Source organism: Dromiciops gliroides, chromosome 2 (assembly GCF_019393635.1).
Source record: "Dromiciops gliroides isolate mDroGli1 chromosome 2, mDroGli1.pri, whole genome shotgun sequence".
NCBI classification, from domain to species: domain Eukaryota; kingdom Metazoa; phylum Chordata; class Mammalia; order Microbiotheria; family Microbiotheriidae; genus Dromiciops; species Dromiciops gliroides.
Genome location: NC_057862.1, coordinates 345,737,595 through 345,761,427, shown reverse-complemented (window position 1 = coordinate 345,761,427; position 23,833 = coordinate 345,737,595). Strand labels below are relative to the sequence as shown.

The window sequence follows — 23,833 nt, the reverse complement described above, 5'->3', positions numbered from 1 at the left end:
TTGCCCCAGTAAAAGGAATTAACATTATTCCTAATCCGCTCTATCTATTTCTCGATCTCCAGGGATATCATGGGAAGTTCTCTTATTATTAAAATTTTGCAGTTACCTCACCTAAAGGTGGTAAGAACTCTGTTGCAGCTAAGAAAAAGGTGGGGAGAAGCTGAGCAAACAAACAAGGGAGGTGACTAGAAACAAAAGAAAGCTCCCTTGGCCCAGCTGCTGCTCTTGGCTCCCACCACTGCCTGAGTCCTTTTCCACAGAGCAAAGCAGGAGCCCAGGGTTGCAGTGGGGAGAGTTTTAGCTTCCCATGCTGAACAGGAGCAGGCTAGAACAAAGCCACGGCCTAAGTGAGGCAACTAGCTCCCTCTTCCACTTTTGCCATCCCCTGGGACTCAGACCACATTTTGCTTGGACCCTTATAGTATAAGCAGGCAGAGTGCCCCTTAGGTAATAGGAAAATGAGGGCATTGTGTCTGAGTGTCTTGCCTGTTTTCCCTCTGGTAAGTGATGTTAGATGTCCAGAATCATGGAATTGTGTAATGCTCGAGCTGGGAGGGACCTTGGCTATCTAGTCCAGTCCCCTCATTGTAAAGATGAGGAAGCAAGCACAGAGAGAGCAAGTGACTTGACCGCTATCACATGGTAAATTAGGGGAAGAGCCAAGACCCAAATCAAACAAAAGAAATAGTATGGGAAGTTTAATAAAGGCACAAATAATGCGCTTGCCTGCTGTCAGTCACAAAGCATTTATTAAGTGCTAGGCACTGCCCAAAGCTCTCAGGATACAAAGAAAAGAAAAATATTGTCTGCCTTCAAGGAACTCACATTCAAATGAAAAAGAGAACATGTAAATAGGTAGTTACATACAAGACATATACAGAGTAGATAGGAGATCATCTCAGAGGGAAAGGCACCAGCACCTGGTGGCAGGAGCAGGGGATGGCAGGGAAAGGGAAAAGCTTTCTTCATAAAATGGAATTTGAGTCAATCATCCTTCTTGTTTAAAGCCCAATTCAAGTGACGCTTTCTCCATCAAGTATGTTCTGATTCTCCGTCCTCCCCATCTTCTTACATACCAAATGTAACACTTTTAGAGCCCTCTGTTACACTTATGTAACTATTGTCTATCATTGTTTTGTATAAAGGGGTCTTTTAGAAATCAAGAGCCATGTTTTATCTAAATTACCTATCCCACCCTCTCTCCCCCTGCCCCAACCGAACCTAGCATGATATCTTATATACAATGAGCACTTAATTTTGGCTGAATTAACTTATTTCCCCTTATCTTCTACATTTCTCCATCATAGGTAATGTAATATAGTGGAAATAATGTTAGATTTGGCATCATGAGATGGAGGATCCAATCTTGGATCTGCCACTTGTTACTTACATAACATCTCTGGGCCTCAGTTTCCTTATCTTTAAAATGAGAAGATTAGAATAGATGGCCTCTTAGGTCCCTTCAAGCTCTGTGAGTTATGCATAAGCTGCTCACAGTTGGACACACTGTACCTTGACCCCAACTTAATGATATCATTTTGGTCTCCTTTGAGAATGAAGTACAATAAGCGACTCACTTTACCTATTCCTCCACCACATAATGCAATTCATTACTTCCTTTCATTCCAGTCTCCTTACCTCACCCCTCTTTTCATGTCATTTATGTCCCTTTTGCTCTTGACTCTTCCTATTTCTATATCAAGGGTTCTTTTTTTTTGTTTTGTTTTGTTTTGTTTTTGCAGGGCAATGGGGGTTAAGTGACTTGCCCAGGGTCACACAGCTAGTAAAGTGTCAAGTGTCTGAGGCCAGACTTGAACTCAGGTACTCCTGAATCCAGGGCCAGCGCTTTATCCACTGCGCCACCTAGCTGCCCCCTATATCAAGGGTTCTTAACTGTTTCTATGCCACTCACTCCTTTGGCAGTCTGGTGAAGTCTATGGATCCCTTCTCAAAATAATGTTTTCAAATGCATAAAATAAAATACATTGGACTACAAAGAAACCAAGGAGATCGAAATGACAATCCATAGACTGGAAGACCTTGATCATGTGTATTCTTGACATAGGTCTAATAATTATGGTAATTCGGGGGGAAGGCAATTGGAATCAAGTGATTTACTAAGAGTCATACAGTTAGTATCTGAGGTCAAATTTGATCTGAGGTCCTGCTGACTCCAGTGCCAGTGAACTATTCACTGCTCCACCTAGCTATCTCATTTATTTTGAAGTAGTGATGAATGTACATAATATTTTGAGCCAGCTACAACGACTGTAATGTGATGTGAAAATATCTGTGCTTTCCATTGATGGACAAAACCAAAGGTATGCCTAATTGTAAGACTGTAAGCTCTCCCATTCAGTTGTGAGCTTCATGAAAGCAGGGACCATTTTTTGCCTTTAGGACAGTGCCTGGAACATAATAATTACCAGTTAGTGGACTAATATTGTAGTTTGTTTCATACATTCATAATTAAAAGAAACATTGCATTTTTAGAGGTTACTGAAATTAAGGATTCAAATTATGGACCCATCTAAATTCCTGAACCCCTCTGAAATCTATCGGGGGACTCCCAGATTAAGAATGCCTGCCTTACATAATTTTTTTTTGCAGGTCAATGAGAGTTAAGTGACTTGTCCAGGGTCATACAGCTAGTAAATGTCAAGTGTCTACGGCCGAATTTGAACTCAGGTCCTCCTGAATCCAGGGCCAGTGCTTTATCCACTGCACTACCTAGCTGCCCTATCCTGTATAATTTTTAAACCAAGGATGGGTTTCCTCATGGCCATGAAGTCACTTCCAGGCCTCTGATGTTACTTGCTTGGCTGTCCCCTTATAAAGGATTGATCATTAGTCATTATGAGTAGGGACTACCAACAAAGAATAGGGATAAAGCATATTATTTTAAAGTTGAGGGGTGGGAATGATAATCCTTTTTGTATTATAATCAACAATATTTTCTAATATAGTCCTCACCCAAGTCTAAGGGTTGAGATGTGCTCAACCTGCAAACACATTTGGTCTTGGTAACTTAATGCCCCGGCAGACAGTGAAAAGTCATGGGGAAAGTAGTGAGGAAGATACAGGAAGGGTGTAGAGATCTTCATGTGTGCTCACCAGACCCCTGGGAGTTCCTGAGGTCAAAACCATTTTTATAATTCTAAGACATTATTTGCCTATGGAAATCGTGCTCTTTTTCAACTACTTATCTCTGTGAGACCAGATTTTCTTCATATACTGAAACCCAAACAACATACTTTTGTTATAAAGCTAGGAGCTAGCTGTAGATTATTTAAACCACTAGGGGAAAAACAGATACAGATTATCCCTAAAACCTTGAATAATCCTCAGAATATCCAAAGTATAAGTGACTTTTCATAAAAACATGAATTTTATCTTTTAAGTGCTGAAATCTGTATTTGGTTCCAAGTGCAACAATTAAGAGAGTTTTCATAGTTCTGAACTGTTCGTACAGAACTTTGAAATTTGTAAACAACAATCCAGCAATGCAAAGTGTAATCAAAATGTTTTTTCCATTTATGGGAATCTACTTTTTTTGTTGGGGTGGTTTAGTTTTGTTTGTTTTCATCTTTGGCTCTTTTTCTTCTTTCATGATTCTTTAATTCCTCTTTATGGGTCCCAGAGGCTATTTGGGAAGTAGGTAGCTACATCTATGTCTTATGGGACTGATGCCAAGGAAATTACTCAAGATAGCAGCTTTGGAATCTTTACTAGGAGGGCTTAAGGGCAAGGAAGTCTATCCCTGTCTGGCAACAGTAAGGAGGAAGTTGTTTCTTGATCAGTAAAGTCCTGATGGCGACCAAGGTACCTCTGAAAGAATGGCTTGAGCCTTTGGGGGAAAGTCTTCACAGTGTCTTGCCTCTCTCCTTTCTTCATTTACCTAAAACCCCAAACAAAGAAAAAGCATCTCTTAGGTAGTGGAAATTCTCCCAATGAAAGAGGCTCTCGTTCCTTATGATGAATTTTAGGAAAATAAGGAAAGGATAGGAGCAAGGCACGAACTTCCAAATTTCTTAGTGTTACAGTAGACAGTGGTTTATTTGGTTTCCCAATACCTAATCTACCTGTCCCTAAAGGAGTGGATGGCTTTTAAATCCATCTAGTCCTATATGCAATAACAAACTCTATTCTGATGCCTCATCATGATATGAAGATTACCCTGAATATAACCAGGTTAACATAAATCTTACCAAATTGAAAAACCTCCCACTATAAGCCATGGGATGGGCTAGATGTATATTGTTTGAGGACTTGCTTTGCTATGGTCAGGAGTGCTTATTGCTAGTCATGTTACAGTGGAAAGCACACTTAGCTGGTAGTCAGAGGAGCTGGCTTCAAATCCTGCATCTGCCACTTTTGAGCTGTGTGACCTTGTCACTTAGCCTCCAAGCTTCTGTAAAATGTAAAATAAGAGCTTGAACTAGATGGTCTTCTAAAGCTATTTCAGTTCTAAATCTACAACCCTATAACTATACGGTAATCATTTCTAATAACAATAACGTTTAAAAATACAGCTCTTGGGGGCAGCTAGGTGGTGCAGTGGATAAAGCACTGGCCCTGAATTCAGGAGGACCTGAGTTCAAATGCGGCCTCAAATGCTTGACACTTACTAGCTGTGTGACCCTGGGCAAGTCACTTAACCCTCATTGTCCCACCAAAAAAAAAAAAAAAGAACATAGTACTTAGGAAATTGTCCTAAATTTTTATTTATGTAAAAGGATGACTTCGAGGAAAGACTAGGTAGGTAGAAGTTGTGTTAAGCCACAACTTGGACCATAATGGAGGTTGTGAAAAATGGAGTCATATCGAAGGTAAATATGGAATAGAATGAGAAAGAGCCAGAGGCCACTGTTCATCTTTGCTTTGCTTTATTCAATAAGAAAAAATGCCGCAAATATTATTAAACATTAAGTATAGGGGCAGCTAGATGGCACAGTGGATAGAGCCCCGGCCCTGGAGTCAGGAGGACCTGAGTTCAAGTCTGGCCTCAGACACTTAACACTTACTAGCTGTGTGACCCTGGGCAAGTCACTTAACCCCAATTGCCTCACTAAAAAACAAACAAACAAACAAAAAAACCCAACACATTAAGTATAAAAACTGAATGACACAAAATTATAATAACTAAACTTGGTCCCAAAAAAGAAACATGAGAAAATACCTCTTCCTGTGTCTATGTAGAGGTAGGAGGTTCATGGGTCTGGAACACTGCATATAATATCAGGTATATAGATATAAATATATAGGATATATTCAGGAAAGACTGGTATCTCTAGTGTGAGTGCTGCTGAGCACTTTTCAGTGTATCTACCTGTCACTCAACTCTCACCTGTGACTCCAAGAAGCGCTAGTATATGCAGTGGCCACACCCTGGCGTATCCTCTCAGTGGATGGGCTAACGTAGGTTGAGGGTGACCAACAGGCCTCAAACCCTTTGGTGAGTTAGGAGGATGTCTACCCCACTCATGTGAAGACTTCCCCTGGTAGACAGGGTAGATGAGAACAATTTTTTCCAACATCCATGAAGGCAGCTGAAGCAGGCAATGTGGAACACTTAGAGCTTGGTTAGACATCAAAGATGCCATGGCTTTCCACTCTATCCATCACCATCACCAGTTGGCTTGATTCTGTCATGCCACTGAACTTCAATGACTCTGGAAGAGAGAGTGAAACTAATGACTTTGTGCAAGTCAGCCTCACTTAAATCTAATTTCTGCACTAATTAAAAGACATCATCCATACCATTTTACCATTTTTATCTACTTCCGAGTCTTGTGGCAATAGGCAAGAGATGAAGCAGCAAGTACAGATACACTGGGAGCTGTAGTCACAACCCTGCACACAGGTGGCCCAGGCCATAGGGTCATCTTCTGACTGAAGTAGCCATGGGATTTTGCAACCCCGTGGGTGTTTGAGTAGCCTTTTTTAAGGACCACAATGCTCACCTCATAGTGTGATGAAGGGGCTAGAAAAGGTGCCCTAAAAATTGTCTGCTTCACCCAACTCTGCCTGCCACTACCACCCTGTAGTCAAAACACCAAAAAAAAATGTACAAAAATTTTGTGAAGATAATTCCACCCACCATTGGTAAATGGAATGAGTACTCATTTATGGACATGGGAGACAATGGCAAAGCCCAGCATGGCATGCCCACACCAACAAAGAAGCTGTGCTCTATGAGCAAAGCAGAATTGCAATAGCTCAAAAGAAACGTGAGATGCACAAATTTAGGAACATCTCTCCAAATGTTCGTATGGACTATTTCTGCCCGACCTGGAGTACAAATTCTGGGCTCATGGTGGTCTGATCAGCCATGGTCAGATACACTGTACCAGGACTCCATCTTAATAGTGTCATGTTGGTCCTCTTTGACAATGAAGGACAACAACCAACCAATTGTGTGTGTGTGTGTGTGTGTGTATGTGTGTGTGTGTGTGTGTGTGTGTGTGTGTGTGTGTAAAATGTTGTGAAATACACTCTCTTTGTCTTTTAAAACCTTCAGGGGGCATGGTGCAGCTAGGTGGAGCAGTAGATAAAGCACCAGCCCTGAATTCAGGAGGATCTGAGTTCAAATCTGGCCTCGGACACTTGACACTTACTAGCTGTGTGACCCTGGGCAAGTCACTTAACCCTCATTGGCCTGCCCCAAAACAAAAACAACAACAAAGAAAACCTCCAAGGGCAGCTAGGTGGCACAGTAGATAAAGTACCATCCCTGGATTCAGGAGGACCTGAGTTCAGATACAGCCTCAGACACCTGACACTTATTGGCTGTGTGACCCTCAGCATTGCCCTGCAAAAAATAAATTAATTTTAAAAATTAAAAATAAAAAATAAAACCTTCATAACTCGGCCCTAACCTAACTTTCCAGTCTCATTGTCAATCACTCCTCCTCCTCCACTCTATGATTCAACTCAACTGTCCTCCTTTCTGTCCCATATGGCATTCCATGTCCCATCTCCATGCCTTTGCACTGGGTGGCCCTTTTGCCTAGATGCCCTTTCTCCTCATCTCCACCTCAGAGAACTCACTTCTTTCAAAGTGCAACTTACCCACCACCATTTCACCTGAAGCATTTCCTGATTCCCCCACCAGTCTCTCCACCTGCCTTGTATTTAGCAACCTTGTATTATATTAATTCTCTTTACATTTATTCTGGAGAGGTCAATATATATGCTTGTCACTACCGCTGCCTCTTCCCCCAACCCCTTTAAACCACCCAGAGTAGGAATTATTTCATTCTTTCCGTTTGTTTCTCCAGCACCTATCATAGTTCCTGGCATATAGTAGGAACTTAACAAATGGTTTTTTGATTGATTGATCCTATGAATTTCTTTCTTTTGTCCCTACAGGTCTATATCATCAAAGTTACTTGGTCCAGTGGTTCCACTGAAGCTATTTATCGACGGTACAGCAAATTCTTTGACCTACAGGTAAAAATTCTGACTTTTCAGCAGTTCACATCTATCCAGCACTAATTCCAGAGTGGGGATTTCTAGGAGGAAAACCATTTAAGTGTGTTTCTTTTCCATGTGCGACCTGTTGTTCTCTCCTTTGGAATCTGGGCTCTCCACCAGAAGTGGCAGAGGGGTTTCATTTTCTTAGGCTTTTTAAATGGTGCCCTGCATTTCTAAAGCTTCCTGTGTAGAAGAAAACATTAAAATGTTGCTTTTGCAACATTAAACATCTTAATTACCAAAATACAAACACACAGAGGACAACTAGTTGTCTATAATCTATAGTTTAATTGCACAGTTTAATAATATCCCTTGTTAGGGTATTCTCTATTTCACGTGTTATCATCTATTTAGATCTGAAAAGGGTCCCCATAAGTCATCCATCCTAACACTTCATTTTGCACATGAGCAATCTAAGGCCCAGAGAGGTTGGAGACATCCCAAAGGCCACACAGGTAGTAACAGCTGCAGAGCCAGTATTAGAACTCAAGTCATCTGACCTCAAATTCTTTGAATTTCTATTTGAATGTGGATCATAGTGACTTGTTAGCTCAGGTGGGGTTATAATTCACCAGCAAATATTTACTAAGTACCAATCATGTGCCAGCGAAAGACAGAGAATGCTCTCAAGATGCTAATATTCTGTACACATATGGTATGTACAGAATAATTTGGGGGGGGGCATTAGTAGTTGGGGGATTCAGCAAGGGCCTGATGTAGGAGCAGAGTTTGAAGGATACTAAGAGGGGCAGCTAGATGGCTCAGTAGATAGAGCACTGGCCCTGGAGTCAGGAGTACCTGAGTTTAAATCCAGTCTCAGACACTTAACACTTACTAGCTGTGTGACCCTGGGCAAGTCACTTAACCCCAATTGCCTCACTAAATTTAAAAAAAAAAAAAGAATTCTGAGGGCTAAAGTTAAGGAGGGACTGGATTCTAGGTATGGGTGACAACCTGTGCAGAAGCATCAGAGGAGGAACAGGACATATCGTGAGTGAGGAAAAATGAGATGTCTATGGGGTGGAGCCAAGATGGTGGAGGAAAGACATTAAACACACAGAGCTGATACAATTACCCAAAAGAAAACAGCAATAAAAGAACCCCTGGAGCAGAAAAACCCACAAAAATACGGGCTGAGATTATTTTCCAGCCATAGACAGATTAAAGGGGGCCATGCTGAGCTACCGGTAAAGTCCAACCCTGCTATCACACTGACAGAGACCCCAGGCACACCACACCAGAGGAACTTAAACCCCGAGCCTCCAAATCAGCTGCAGCACCAGCGTCTTCTGGAACTAAGTTTGCAGTTGGGTGAGAGGGCTGAACGGCTGGCCAGGGGGGAAAGTGCAGGGGTGTCAGCAGGGCCTAGGGAGGAATCCAGCTGTCCCTCCCCAGCGAGGAACCAGGAAGAAATCCTGAGTGGTGGGAGGCCCAGGTGGGGGAAGGGTGCAGGCTCATCAAAGCTAAGAGCCACACCACAGAAAGCTTTGCTGGTTGCTTGTGTAGTAAGTTGGCTTGAGGTTATCTTTGGGCCAGAGAACAGGCCTGGTGGGAGAAAAACCTGCCCTCCCTCAAACCAAAACACCTGGGACACCTCTGAAGCTGGGGACAGTAGTGTAGCCCAGAAGCAGGGCCCCACAGTGGGGAGTTCAAAGTCAAGTAAAAGACGGCAAGATGAGCAAGCAAAGAAAGTTTAGAATTATAGAAAGTTTCTTCAGTGACAAGGAAGATCAAGGTGCACCCTCAGAAGAAGATAACAACCTCAGGGCCCCTATATCCAAAGCTTCCAAGAAAAATAGGAACTGGTCTCAGGCCATGGAAGCTCTCAAAAGGAACTACGAAGAGAAAGTAGGAGAGATAGAAGAAAGATTTAGAGAGAGGGAGGAAAGAATGGAAAGAGAAATGAGAGCAATGCAGGAAAGTCATAAGAAAAAAAGTCAACAGCTTGAAAAGTCAAATGGAAAAGGAGATAAAAAAGCTGTCTGAAGAAAATAATTGCCTAAGAATTAGGATTGAACAAATGGAAGATAGTGACCTTATGAGAAATCAAAACACAGTAAAGCAAATCCAATTGAATGAAAAAATAGAGGGCAATGTGAAATATCTCCTTGGAAAAACAGCTGACCTGGAAAATAAATCCAGGAGAGACGATTTGAAAATCATTGGTCTACCTGAAAACCATGATCAAAATAAGAGCCTGGACATCATCTTCCAAGAAACTGTAAGGGAGAATTGCCCTGGTATTCTAGAAGCAGAAGGTAAAATAGAAATTGAAAGAATCTACCAATCACCTCCTGAAAGAGATCCCAAAAGGAAAACCTCCAGAAATATTATAGCCAAATTCCAGAGCTCCCAGGTCAAGGAGAAAATATTGCAAGCAGCTAGAAAAAAGGAATTCAAATACTGTGGAGCTCCAATAAGGCTAAAACAAGATCTAGCAGCATCTACATCAAAGGACCAGAGGGCATGGAATATGATATTCCAGAGGGCAAAGGAACTGGGACTACAGCCAAGAATACATACCCAGCAAAATTGATTATAATCTTTCAGAGGAAAAAATGGGATTTCAATGAAAAAGAGGACTTTCAGGCATTTGTGATGAAAAGACCTAAACTGAATAGAAAATTTGACTTTCAAATACAAGACCCTGGAGAAGCATAAAAAGGTAAACAGGAAAAAGAACCATGAAGGACATTAAAAGGTTAAACTCTTTACATTCTTACATGAGAAGATAATACTTCCAACTTATAAGAACTTTCTCAGTAAGGAATACACTGAGGACACAGTTCTGAACTGAATATGATGGGATGATATCTGTAAAGCATAAATTTTTTCTTTATCCTTGTTCTTTGTGGGGCAAACAGGGTGGGGTGTCTTATATCTGGGCCTGGATTTGGGCTTGGGGCCTCCTGGGTCCAGGGCTGGTGCTTTGTCCACTGTGCCACCTAACTAACCCATGATGACATCTTTAAAATAGGGTTGAGGGGTAGGAGGAATAGATTGGGGGAGGGGGAAGGGGAGAAGTGGAATGGCAATAGATAGTTCACATGAAGGAAACAAGAAAAAAGCTTATGGATGGGAGGGGCAGAGGGGGAAGGAATAGGGCAGTGAGTGAACCTTACTATCATCAGAATTGGCTCAAAGAGTGAATAACATACATACTCAAGTAGGTATGGTAATATATTTTTGCCCTGTGGAAAAGTGGGTGGGGAAGAGGGGAAGTTTGGGGGAGGGAGCTGTAAAAAGCAAAACACTTTCAAGGAAGGTGAAGATGTTCTGCATAACAGCACATATATGACATATACTGAATTGTTTGATTTCATAGGGAGAGTTAAGGAGGGAGGGAGGAAGAAAAATTTAAGAAAACAGAATTAGCTCAAAGACCTTAACCTCATCAGAGTGGGCTCAAGGAGGGAGTAACACACACACACACACACACACACAATTGGAAGGAGTAATCTATTTAACCCTACAGAAAAGTAGGAGGGGAAGAGGATAAGGAGGGAAGGGTGAATGGAGGGAGGGTAGAGCGGGGGAGGGGGCAGTCAGTAGCAAAATACTTTTGAGGAGGAATAGGGCAAAATAAGATACAAAATAGAGTAAATATCATTGGAAGGGAATAGGACGGAGGGAAATAATTATGATGATTGACTACAGTGACAAAACATGTGATACCTACTCTGCTGGGCTATTGTGAAGAAAATTCTTTATCAAGTTGAAGGTACTATATAAAAGTTATGATGAACAGGATGCTATCAGAAAAACCTGGAAAAACCCACATGAACCGAGGCAGAGAGAAATGTACTGTATACAAAATAGCAGCAATAGTGTAAGATGATCTGCTGGGAAGCACGTGGTTATTTTCAGCAAGGCAATGATCCAGTATAACTCTGAAAGACTTATGAAAATTGCAATACACCTACAGAGAAAGAATTGATAGTATCTGAAAAAAGATTTTGGACAACTACTTAATCTGAAGTCTTGTTTTTGTCTGTTTTCTCTCACAACCTAGCTAATGTAGAGATGTTTTCCATGACCAGTCATGTATAACTTACATTGAATTGCTTGAGTTCTTGGGGTGGGGGGGTGGGAAGAGAGGGAGGAAGAGAAATTGGAACACAAAGTTTTTAAAAACTGATGTCAAAATTTGCTTTTACATGTAATTTGGAAAGCAAAATTCTAAACAAACAAACAAACAAAAAATGAGATGTCTAGTTGGGCCGGAGCAAAGAGTGAGGGAAGAATACCAGTGAAACCAGGGTCACGGATTTGGTTCTCCACAGAGGCCATTCAGCTCTGAAGAGAAATAAACTCCATGCTCTGTGGTCACAGATTGAATCCCTGGAACCAGAGAGCTGTTTTGTATTTGCACACCCTGTGACACAAGAAGGACCAGAGAGAGAATGTATCTGAAGTCAGCATAAACCCAGCCTGAGTACTAGGAAAAACAACTGGAGGCACGTGCCTTTCTGAGGGTGGGTCATTAGCATCATTTACCTATAATGAAACACAACATACATGAAAGCGGGTGTGACTGACATTCTGGGAAATCATCATGCTTTTTTAAACAAAATAATGAAGTCATTTGCTGACTCAGGACAAGTTGAAGAGCTGTTTAGAGTTCTTCTGTGTTCCGTAAACACAGTCCAGAGTGAAGACTTACAGCATCGGTTTTCTTTTCCTCTAACCTTACTGGTTTTCTGGCATACACTTTTCCATGTTGAGGAATGTAACTGAGTACTCTGGTTTTTAAAAGGCCTACTTTTTGCTAGGCCAGCATTTTCCTGAGGAGGGAGAAATAAAGAGAGTGCTTTCAACTCAAGGTTATATCACCTACTTGCTTAATTCTATCAATTAGAAGTTAGAAGCCAGATTTCCCCCAGTACAATCCACAGTAATAAGGAGGTTTACTCCACCATAAATAGCTTCAGACTTCCCTATCTTAAAAAACTTTTTAAAAGGTATGGCTCGCAACATGTTCTAAAGATTAACAGATGGGCTGTTGGACCTAAGAAAGCATGGAATTCCAAAGGCGTCGGCTCATCACGGAAAATGCGTTTGCCTCCAGCTCCCCAAAGTGTAAATCTGGAAATGGTTAGTGGAAATGCACCAGCTGATCTCAGCTGCTGCAAGGGAGCAGAGAAGAGCTGATCCCTAACCCATTTGTTAGGTGTGATATCCAAATGATACTAGATTTCCCAAGATTCCCTCCTTTCCTACACTCTTCTTCTTTTGTTTTGTTTCAACAAACATTAATTTGATTTTTTCCAGTTACATGTAAGGGTAGTGTTCAACATTCATTTTCATAAGATTTAGAGTTCTAAATTTTTCTCCCTCCCTCCCTCCCTCCCTTTCCTCCCCACTCCACAAGACAGCAACCAGGTTTTATATGTACAATCCACAAGTACTTTTTATCAGTTCTTTCTATGGGGGTAGATAGTAAGCTTTGTCATTAGTCCCTTGGGACTGTCTTGGATCATTGTATTGCTGAGAGTAGTTAAGTCATTCACAATTGCTCACTGAACAATACTGCTGTCACTATGCACAATATCCTCCCAGTTCTGCTCACTTCACTATATATCAGTTCATGAGTCTTTCCAGGTTTTTCTGGGATCATCCTGTTTGTCATTTCCTATGGCACAATACCATTCCACTACAATCACATACCACAGCTTCTTCCCCTATGCTCTTCTTAAGAGAGATGTTTAACTATATGTTAAACATTTCTAAAATTAAAGTAAATTAGAATGAATTTAGTTTGAAGAATTTGGTAACTTTCTGGGAACAGCTCATGGAGGGATGTGTAATTTTTTTTAGTCTTTTTCCCTTGCTAGAATGCTGTCTTCATTGCTTGATGCCCCTGTGCAAGCGCCCTCTCTTCTGAACTCCTATAGTAGTATAATCTATACTGCACAGTTTAATGATATCCCTTGTTAGGGTATTCTCTATTTCACATGTTATTCTTTTCTCCCCGACTCTATTGTAAACTTCTTAGCATAGTCCTTCTCTAACCCTTGCCTCTTAGAATCCATGGCTCCCAGCAAAACTTAGCTCAAGTGGCATCCCTTCTTTGAAGCTCTTCCTGATTGCCCCTCACTTTTATCCTTCTTCCTCTTCAAATTATCCTATACAGGGCATCTCACAAGTCTTGATTCAGTTTTAAGCTTTTACAGGGTGAAAGACTTTTGGAACACCCTCTATTTCTTTTTCTAACTATATATTATGTCCCCCAGTAGAATATAAATTCTTTGAGGGGAGAGAACATTGTTCCTTTTTGTTTGTTTTTTCGTTTGTTTTGTTTTGGTTTTTTTTTGGCTTTGTATCTTTAGAGCATTGCACCTTGTAGGTGCTTAATAAAAGTTTGTTGAACTGAATTGAATAATGATGTTGCCTTCACAGTGCTGTAAGCACATCATGGCTATTTGGTAAATACTTGTAAGGTGGGGTTGAAGTTGTGCCTCTGCTTTAAAATTCACCTCCTCAGTAAATCTTTCCCAGATAAACTTCACTTCCCTTAGGGGAGGCAACATGGTTGAGAGTTCAGGAGACCGGGCTTCTTTCCGTGGTTCTAACACTTACTGTATAACCCTCCAGACCGTAGTTTTCACCTCTCTAAAATGAGGAGATTGAACAAGATGATCTTTAAAGTCAACCACAGGGGCAGCCAGGTGGCACAATGGATAGAGCACTGGCCCTGGAATCAGGAGGACCTGAGTTCAAATCTGGCCTCAGACCCTTGACGCTTGCTAGCTGTGTGACCCTGGGCAAATCACTTAACCCCAATTGCCTCACCAAAAAAACAAAAACAAAATAAAGTCAACCACAGTCATCTTTGACATTCTCCGAGTTCTCTGAAGGATCACTCCATCCATTCCAGGATCTATACTGCATTTTTGTATGTAATGATATAAGCCATGACCACTGGTCATGATCATGTTGATTGGACAGTGCTTAGATGGCTCCATCGAATCAGTGACATCATTGACGTGACATCGCATTCAGTGATGCAAATTGTAACCCATCCATGCCTGCTCATCCCCAGTGCTTCTCTTGTCTCTATCCCCCTATAACTTCACCATGGGAAGATGGGGGGGGGGTCACCCAACATGCTGAGAGCTTTCCTAATTTTCTCCGGCTGTTATAAGGATACTGGTCATGCACGTGGACTGTCTATTGCTTATGCTTGGTTCCCACCCTGGGACCACCTCACTCTTTTTTTGCAATACCTTTTTTGCTCTGGGTTGCAGCTTGCATACACTTACTATACACCTCCTCGTTGCCCTTTCTGTGGAATATATTTTTAATTCTTTGCTGACTAGAGTTTCCTATGACTCACAGCTAGCTATACAACAACTGATAAACTGTTGGTACTAAAGGGATCAGCCTTTGTTTCTGAGAGAAGTCTGGGGCCATTTTCAAAAGGCAATCCAGCCCACTCTCCTCTTCCTGTTTAACTCTGGGCCCAACTCATTGTCCATTTGTAGTATCTGCCCAAGATATGGATACAGATAGGCAATTGCTATAGGTTGTCCATCTCGCTGTACATTATAATTTAGATAATGGGCATTCTTTTGGTTTTTCCTATGTAGATATTTAGAGCAAACTCTCTTAAGTGGCTATTGATCTCACCCTGGAGGCTTGGCAGCATTCTAGGGCTTGGTGCAACCAGCGTAATTAAAAAAGAGTGTTTGGAGGGTTTTATTATTTTTAGGGAATTCCTCTTCACTTTGTTCCATACTAAATCTACATGACAGTGATAAACACCTTTGAGGAGCTTACATCTCCCTGTTTTATGCTTTACCTTGTCATATTTTTGTTTTGTTTTGTTTTTTGAGGCAGACTGAGAGTCACACAGCTAGTAAGCATCTGAGGCTAGATTTGAACTCAGGTCCTCCTGACTCTAGGGCTGGTACTCTATCCACTGTGCCACCTAGCTGCCCCATATTTCGTAGAATGTTGAATACTTTTGATGTATGCATGTGAAACATCTTGTTAGGATAAAAGAAAGTTCCCTAAGATGGGGGACTCAGTGGACCTCTGAGATAGCCCAAGGAGAAACTGCAGTACATCAGATTCAGGGTGTCCAGCCTGTGGCTTAATTCAGATACCTAAATATCTCAGATTCCTAACAGCAGCTTCAAGAATCTGACTGTGTCAAAAAATCTGAATATCTTTAAGGCAGTATTTTGCTCTAGTGAATCAAAGGTGGTGGTGGTTGTTTTCAAAGGAATCAACAGGGGGCAGCTAGGTAGCACAGTGGATAAACCATGAGCCCTGGATTCAGGAGGACCTGAATTCAAATCCAGCCTCAGACACTTGACACTTACTAGCTGTATGACCCTGGGCTAGTCACTTAACCCTCATTGTCCCGGCCCCCCCCCCAAAAAAAAAGGAATCGACAAACAATAAGTTCAATGAAATCTTGTATTCTCCAACCTTTCAGTTATTTGTGTGATGCTAAAGATTTGTTCTGCTATGAAATGATGCTTGCACATCTGACTATTCTTTCATTATGGATGCTTTCAATTAATGTGGATGAATTTAATAAGCATTTTATGTAGATGGGAAAGTAGGCATATAGGTTAGTGGTGGTTGGTATTCTCTCTTTCACATTTTTCAATATTTAAAGATTTCAGTTTGTGTTTTCCTTGCCTTTGGAATCCCCTCTCCTTCAGATATCTCAATGTCTTCACAACTGTAAGCCCTAGAACAGATCTCGTCCATATATATTTGGCCTAACCCAGCTGCTTCTCCTATCTTTATTCTTGTTAGAGAACCATTTCTACATCCTCTGAAAGCACACTTGGGACTGAAATATTAGAATCTAAATGTGATTGTTCTGCTATCCTTGATGGTTTAAAAAAAAAAAAGTGGCTATAAAAAATCTTTGCAGTTCTTTCCCATTTTTCTTCTGTTATCCTTCTTTTTTCATGCTCGGATACCCTTCAGATAACTTTTCTTCATTTGTTTTCTTGCCAGACTTTAATTCATTTTATCTTCTACTACTTCTCTTTTATAAAATGATGCTGCTAAAAGAAACTTATATCATCCTTCTCCAGAAGATTTTATAACTGAATTTATATTTTAAACTATATCTCTCCACTTACTAAGTAACTCAGTTGTTTGACTACTATGGTGCTTTTTAGACTATTTTGGTCCCCTTTATTGGCAGTTGATTTATATTGGTTAAATATCTAAAAATTTCATCCATAGACCAATTTTCATTATAAATAACTTAAATAAGTCAGGGTAGAGTTATTCTCATTGTGGACCATGTTTTTCTCTCACTTTTGTCCTTCTGGGTTTTTACTAATTTCTCTTTGCTCTAACAATTTGTTGATCTGATTAGAGCCACCACACTTGGACTGAGGCTATGTAGACTATCACCTTGTTAGGGCAAAGATCAAAGTAGATGGCTAATTCAGGACATCAGTGATGATATTCCTATATCAGTGATGAGTTGTGTCCTGTCTGTAAAAATGTTTCTCATTTTTTATGTTGTTCTTTGGTGATTATTGTTTCTTAGTACCCACCAATTCTTTTCTCAGAGAAAACATTCCTGAGGCTTTTGTGTAGTCTACAAGTCACTAAACTTTCTCATTATTTATGCCTGATCCCCATTTCCCAATCTTTTCCTCACCATGCTCACCTAGTCTCAGTTTTGCATTGAAATCACAGAGTAGGAAAATACATGCTCATTTAATTTGGAAGATCTTGGTTTTTTGTTTGTTTTGGTTTTTTTGTTTGTTTGTTTTTGTTTTGTTTTGTTTTTTGGTGGGGTAATGAGGGTTAAGTGACTTGCCCAGGGTTATACAACAGTGTCAAGTGTCTGAGACCTGATTTGAACTCAGGTCCTCCTGAACCCAGGGCCAATGCTTTATCCACTGTACCACCTAGCTGCCCCCTAATCTGGAAGATCTTGCCAAGTTCTTCCTAGAATTTCTTTACCTGTTTACCCTCTACAATAAATACTGATACATAAACTGCAATTATTTTCATTATGGGTATTTTACAAACACCTCTTAAGAACTTTGCAATACAAGATGAACAAATGTCCCATGAATTGATGTTTCTCATTGGCTCTTGGGTACATGATAAAAACAATTCCACATGCAATTTTTTTTATTTGTCTCTTCAGGGAAAACTTATGAGCCATCACCTTTCTATTTAGCTGAAAGTTCCTTCTTTTTTAGATACCATTTATAGCAAGGATTTCAAAATTGATACAATTCAGGTCCTTCACATTTAGAGTACCAACAATTAAGCTAAAGTTTATGGGTACTCTAGAAACTGTGATTCTTATCATCCTCTTCTCCTTTTTCCAGTGTTCTGTCATGGTCACCACAGAGGCCACAGAGAGCTACTACAGTGGACTGAGGGCAGTTTTATGTTTTCTTTTGTTTCATGAGTTGCCACAGTCAAAGAATTGATCAGGACCAAGTCACTAAACTACTGTTAATGAGCTTCTCTGTATTCAAGTAGGCTGGTCCTCTGAGATTAGATCTATCCTCAAAGCCTTTCCAGCATGGTACCCCTACCATAGGTTATGAGCTGATAGTAAAGCTTTCAAGAGACCCAGGTGGCCTCTGTGCCACAATGAAACATCAGAGTGGAACTCTGTGAAGACCCAGAGAGAACCGGGAATCCTCACCCCTGGACACCTTCCACCCACTTGTTCTTTCCCATAATGTTAAACCCGTTTGAACAAATGAACAAAGTCAAGGCTATTCAGTTCTCCTCACAGAATCCACTTTATGTGGTGGTTTCTATATCAAATGGGCACCTCCTGTAGAGTCATTAAAGGTTCATTTCATTTGCACTTGGTTTTTTTTTGGGGGGGAGGGGGGTTTGGTTTGTTTTTTTTAGGCAATGGGGGTTAAGTGACTTGCCCAGGGTCACACAGCTAGTAAGTGTCAAGTGTCTGAGGCCGGATCCGAACTCAGGTACTCCTGAATCCAGGGCCAGTGCCCTAACCACTGTGCCATCTAGCTGCCCCTCGTTTGCACTTGTATACAGATTTCATCATAGGCATCCCTATATCTGATCTGCCTTCTATGTGCTTTCTCAGGAATTTGTAAGCTCTTCCAGGGCAGAGGCTATGTGCACTTTATTTTACATACAGTGCCTCATTCATGCACTTTATGTATACTGCAGATGCTCACTCACATTTTCTTTACACAAATTCTTGCATCTGCTAGAGGAATTTGAGGTTAGGTATTTGAATAAGCCATGAGCTGGAGACCTGATGTACTTGCAGTTTCTTCTTAGGCTATCTCAGCAGTCCTCTGAGTTCCCTTGTCAGGGATCCTTCTTTTATTCTGAGCTGGAAGTGTTTAACCACTGACCCACATGGAGCCCTTTCAGTACAGAAGAGAAACATCACTGCCAGCCAGTCCTTGGAGATGCCAAGAGCTTGAAGAACTGCCCATGGGTTATAAAATGCTAGGCCAATGGCAGACAGCCTAGGAGTGGGCCCTCAGGACTTCTCTCTGTAGAGCTGGGAGGTTAGTAGTCATGAGGGAACATTGAGCTGCCAAGGAAACACATTAGGGAAGGGAAAAGTGTTCTGGCCTAAAACTTTAGTCTTCTTAGCCAGACTTGATTTTTGCCAATCCTCAGCATGCCTTGTAAGGTACAGAGCTATTCTAAGTACTTGGGGTCCCTCTATCTGGAAGGACCGCCCTGGAGGTGAGTACAATCATCAAATGGAGCATTAGAAAGGACCAGCAGAGTCTAAATGCAGATCGAAGCATACTTTTTTTTAACTTTTATTATTATTCTTAGATTTTTTTTTTGGTCTGTGTTTTCTTTTACAACATGGCTAATGTGGAAATGTTTTTCATGACTACACATGTATAATCTACATCAAATTGCCTTCTTGATAAGGAAGAGGGAGGGAGGGAAAGAATATGGAACTCAATTTTTTTAAATGTTAAGAATTTCTGTTTACTTTTTTTTTTTAGTGAGGCAATTGGGGTCAAGTGACTTGCCCAGGGTCACACAGCTAGTAAGTGTTAAGTGTCTGAGGCCGGATTTGAACCCAGGTACTCCTGACTCCAGGGCTGGTGCTCTATTCACTGCGTCACCTAGCTGCCCCTTCTGTTTACTTTTAATTGAGAAAAAACAAAATTAAAATTAAATGTAAAAAAATAATAAATTGCCTAGAAATTTATTTTTAAAGGACTATCAACCTAGCCTCATAGTTTACAGATGAGGACTCTGAAGCCCAAAGAGATAGTTACTTCAGGATAGTGAGAGGATTTAAGTAGTTCATTTGAAGGAACCAGGGGTGTGCAAGCTGGCGAAGACTTCAGAAAGAATAAATGAGCTGTCTTCAAGAATTTGAAGGGCTGTCACGGGGGAGAGGAATTGGAATCATTCTGCTTGGCCTTGGAAAGCAGAATTAGGATCTGGGGTTGAAGTTGTAAAGGCAGAGGTTGGCTCAATGCAAGGAAAAACTTCCTAATAATTAGGGCAGTCTCAAAAATGGAATGGACCATACCGGGAAGTAGCAAGTCCCCCTTCTTTGGTGGTCTTTAAGTGAAGGCCAGATGACCACTGTTCGAGTACACTTTGGACTGTATGTCCTAGATGGTTTCTTCCAGCTCTGAGCTTCTGTGACTTGCCCAAGGGGGGTTTACAGTGAGTCAGTTGCTGAGCTGGGTCAGGACTCAGACCTCTTCACTTGTAGCCTTTTTCATTAGACCACACCACAGGGGAGTTCCAGCCCAAATAGTATCAGTTATCTTTCCTCTGCTGTTATCCTGCCTTTTTTTGTGGACTTTTGCTACATCTCCCATTATGATTCCGCCAGGCACATGCAGAATTCAGGAGTGGGAGGAAAGCTGTCATTCCACCTGGCGAAGTTGTTTCACAAATGTCAGAAACATCTGCCGTGTAAATGGGAATGTTCCTATGGACAGTCCCATGATTTCAGTGTCAGTGCTGAGGCTGGGGAGGTCTTTTGTGCTCAAAGCATTATATTGATTTTGTGGTTATGTCATGCCTCCTAGCACAGAAGTGAACACTTTTGGTTGGGCCTGATACTTATAATCATAGCACTAGAAAAGACCTTAGAAATCACTTAATCCAACATTGTTGTTTGTCCTTCACTCTCGAAGAGGACCAATGACATCAGGAGGGTGATATCTTGACTTGTAAGTGAATTGCTAGGTGGCCCAGCAGATAAAGCACCAGCCCTGGATTCAGGAAGACCTGAATTCAAATCCAGCCTCAGACACTTGACACTTACTACCTGTGTGACCCTGGGCAAGTCACTTAACTCTCATTGCCCTGCAAAACAAACAAACAAAACCAAAAAACAACAAGCAGGTGAATTGGATTTAAGCGAGACAGAGCTGTGCAAGGTCATCAACCTCACTCTCTCCTCCAGGGTTATCAGACTCCAGAGGCAAAACGTAGGTGAAGATGAAGGTCAGTAGCCCCAGATATAGTGGGGGACCTTGGTCTTTTTCTTTTTTTTCTTTTTTTTTTTTGGTGAAGCAATTGGGGTTAAGTGACTTGCCCAGGGTCACACAGCTAGTAAGTGTCAAGTGTCTGAGGCCGGATTTGAACTCAGGTCTTCCTGAATCCAGGGCCAGTGCTCTATCCACTACACCACCTAGCTGTCCTGACCTTGGTCTTTTTAAGCTAAGATTTTTCCCAGGTCTCAGTTTGTCTGAGGCAACACCCATTCAGTAATTAAAGGCTAGATAAGAATTGAGACAAGATGGCCTAGTTTGCCTTCATAAAAGAATCATTCTGGGAAGGGAAGACCCTCAGAGTTTCTGGCCAGAACAGAAATGGCCATTTTACAGATGAGGAAAATAAGACCAGAAGAGGTGAAGAATCATGTCCATAATCACACTATTAGGCACTGAATCCTAGTACAGAATTCTCCCCTACCCCTTCTTCCCATGTGTCCTTTTACCTTTTCCAGGCCCATAGGATGAATTTGCTCAAAAGCTATTGACCTCAAACTGTGAAAACTTGACAGTACATGAGGGAAAGATTATTTTTTTCTTTAGATTCAAGAGGACAGGCATAAGGATCTCCCAGCCCTCTTGCAAGAGCCCAAGGACCTAGAGATCCCCCCCCCCCAACCCAGCCAAAGTCAAACACCATGTACCAGTACCCATAGAACATTTTCCCAAGCTCCTGCCTTTGAAAGGTTAAGTCTAGCTTGGAGAAGTGTGCTTAGCATATTTATTCAAATAGTTCCCTACTTAACACCCCCTCCCCTCCAGTCCTTCCCCCACCCTTACCACATCCCCTCAGGCTTTAGCAGATAGTTTTCTGCTAAAATAAGGAGTGGTAGTAAGGAGCAGTAATACATTAGCAAATTGTTCCCAGTTACTACAAGACAAGAGAGAGACTGGAGGAACCCCTCTTGCCATGTGTTAGAAAGCAGAAATTAGAGCAGTTAATCAGTAGTAACTCCTCTCGATACACTGTCCTTTCATGAGGTCATTCCAACCTCAGCAAGTTTTAAGCCCTTGATATGTCAGTAAATAACTCCTCAGGAGAGAAGTTAAGGGGGAAAGAAAAACCCCCACTCATATTTAGGAGGTTGAAATGTCCAAGAGGGACACAATATGTGTGTCCATAGGGGCAAATGGCATCCACGAGTTTACTAGACCCAGCAGCTGTGTGGTGTTTCCCCTAGTCTTCCTCCCATCCCTGCCTCAGTTTCTGTGTCTTCTTCTTGGGTTTGGGGCTCAGAACATTTGAATCATGATATTAAAAAAGAGAAGAGCCGTTCTTGGCCTGAGAATTCATCAGAGCTCCCTTCTCAGATCTGCTACTAACACAAACCACCTGCGGGAGTTAGAGCCAGCTTTCAACATTGTTTTCTTTGGACATAGTGTTTCACTTTTCCTTCAGCTGCAAGCTTATGTCTTGTAAACTGCTGAACTGGTATTCTTCTGTTCCCTTTTAAGCCTTGTGATGTGGCAGCTTTTACGTGACACCCTCCCCAGCCCCGACTCCCATCTTCCTCTCCCCAGACTGACTCACTTACCTCCTCTATAACCAGTCCTCTCCCTACCACGACCACTTCCTTTTATTATTTGGGGGAAATGGGGGGAATTTTTCTGGTTTCCAGAGGTAATTTCTGTGGTTAGACTTTAGGGGCCTCTGGCCCTGTTCTTCCAGACATAAGGCATCTGGGTATGAGTCTTAGCCAGCATGGAATTCCCTCAATGTCCTATGTCTCATGTGACTGCAAAAGGGATTAAATATTCTCCTCTGAGTTGAAGCATCTTGTGGTCCAAAGACCTGGTACCATTGAAACCTGTGGCCTATGATCTCTTGACGTCTTTCACTAAACCCTCATGGACAATATTGTTACAAACTATTGTGTTAGCAATATGAAGAAGAAATCTCAGTAGCAACAGAGAGGTCTTAAAGTGAAAACATCAGGAGGAAAACAACATCTTCAGCCACTGGCTGGACATGGATAGCTTGGGGCACTCAGCCAGCCCTAAAACATTGCTTCATAAACTACTGAAAACAACCAGCCAAGAACCCTAGTGATGACAGAGGTCAATATGAGAAACTACGTAGTCAGTCATCAGCATATGTGGCTTATATAAACTGATAGAGATGTTACCAGGCCCTTGGTTACCAGTAACTTCAATTCAGAGGAGAAATGGTAAAAGGACAACTTTCTGCGCTTAGTGGAATCACTGTCAGTAAAGAAAATGTGGGAGACTGAAGATATATTATTTTTAAAAAACACTAATAAATCACTGTTTTATAACTGAGAGATGAATCAAAGAACTTTAAGAAAATCTAAAGCATTGAACTTACATGCAAATAAACCATTGAAGGGTATCTCAATGAATTTTACTATAGTCATTTGATACGTTAAAACGATTCCATATGGGGGCAGCTAGGTGGTGCAGTGGATAGAGCACCGGCCCTGGAGTCAGGAGTACCTGAGTTCAAATCCAGCCTCAGACACTTAACACTTACTAGTTGTGTGACCCTGGGCAAGTCACTTAACCCCAATTGCCTCACTAAAACAAAACAAAACCAAAAAATGATTCCATATGAACCTGAGAGCCATCAGGTCTGGCCACCAGAGTATGAATGATGTCACCATTCAATTTTCAGTGTCAATAATGTCTTGGTTTCCCAGTTTAGAAAACTGAGAATTTCCTTCCTCAACAAGTCCATTTGCCACATGCCAGTAAAGAATGACCTTGCCTAACACAGTTTACACTGACAAAGAGTGTGAGAATGATTCAATAGGAAGCTTGCAAGTGGATCAAATTCAGACGTGGGACAAAACCATGATGTACATCATCAGCAGCACAATCAATATTACGGGCATTATGTCTTGTTGACAGGTCAT

At 41.4% G+C, this 23,833-nt stretch overlaps 1 protein-coding gene across 2 annotated transcripts in view; it reads left to right on the top strand.

Annotated features, from left to right (window-relative positions):
* The window catches only part of SH3PXD2B (SH3 and PX domains 2B), a 136,262-nt gene that overhangs the window by 46,879 nt on the left and 65,550 nt on the right, over window positions 1-23,833 (top strand). For both annotated transcript variants that reach the window (XM_043984495.1, XM_043984494.1), the window contains exon 2: window positions 7,372-7,452. In XM_043984495.1, coding sequence (XP_043840430.1) covers window positions 7,372-7,452 — 81 coding nt within the window. The remainder of the gene's footprint in view (window positions 1-7,371; window positions 7,453-23,833) is intronic.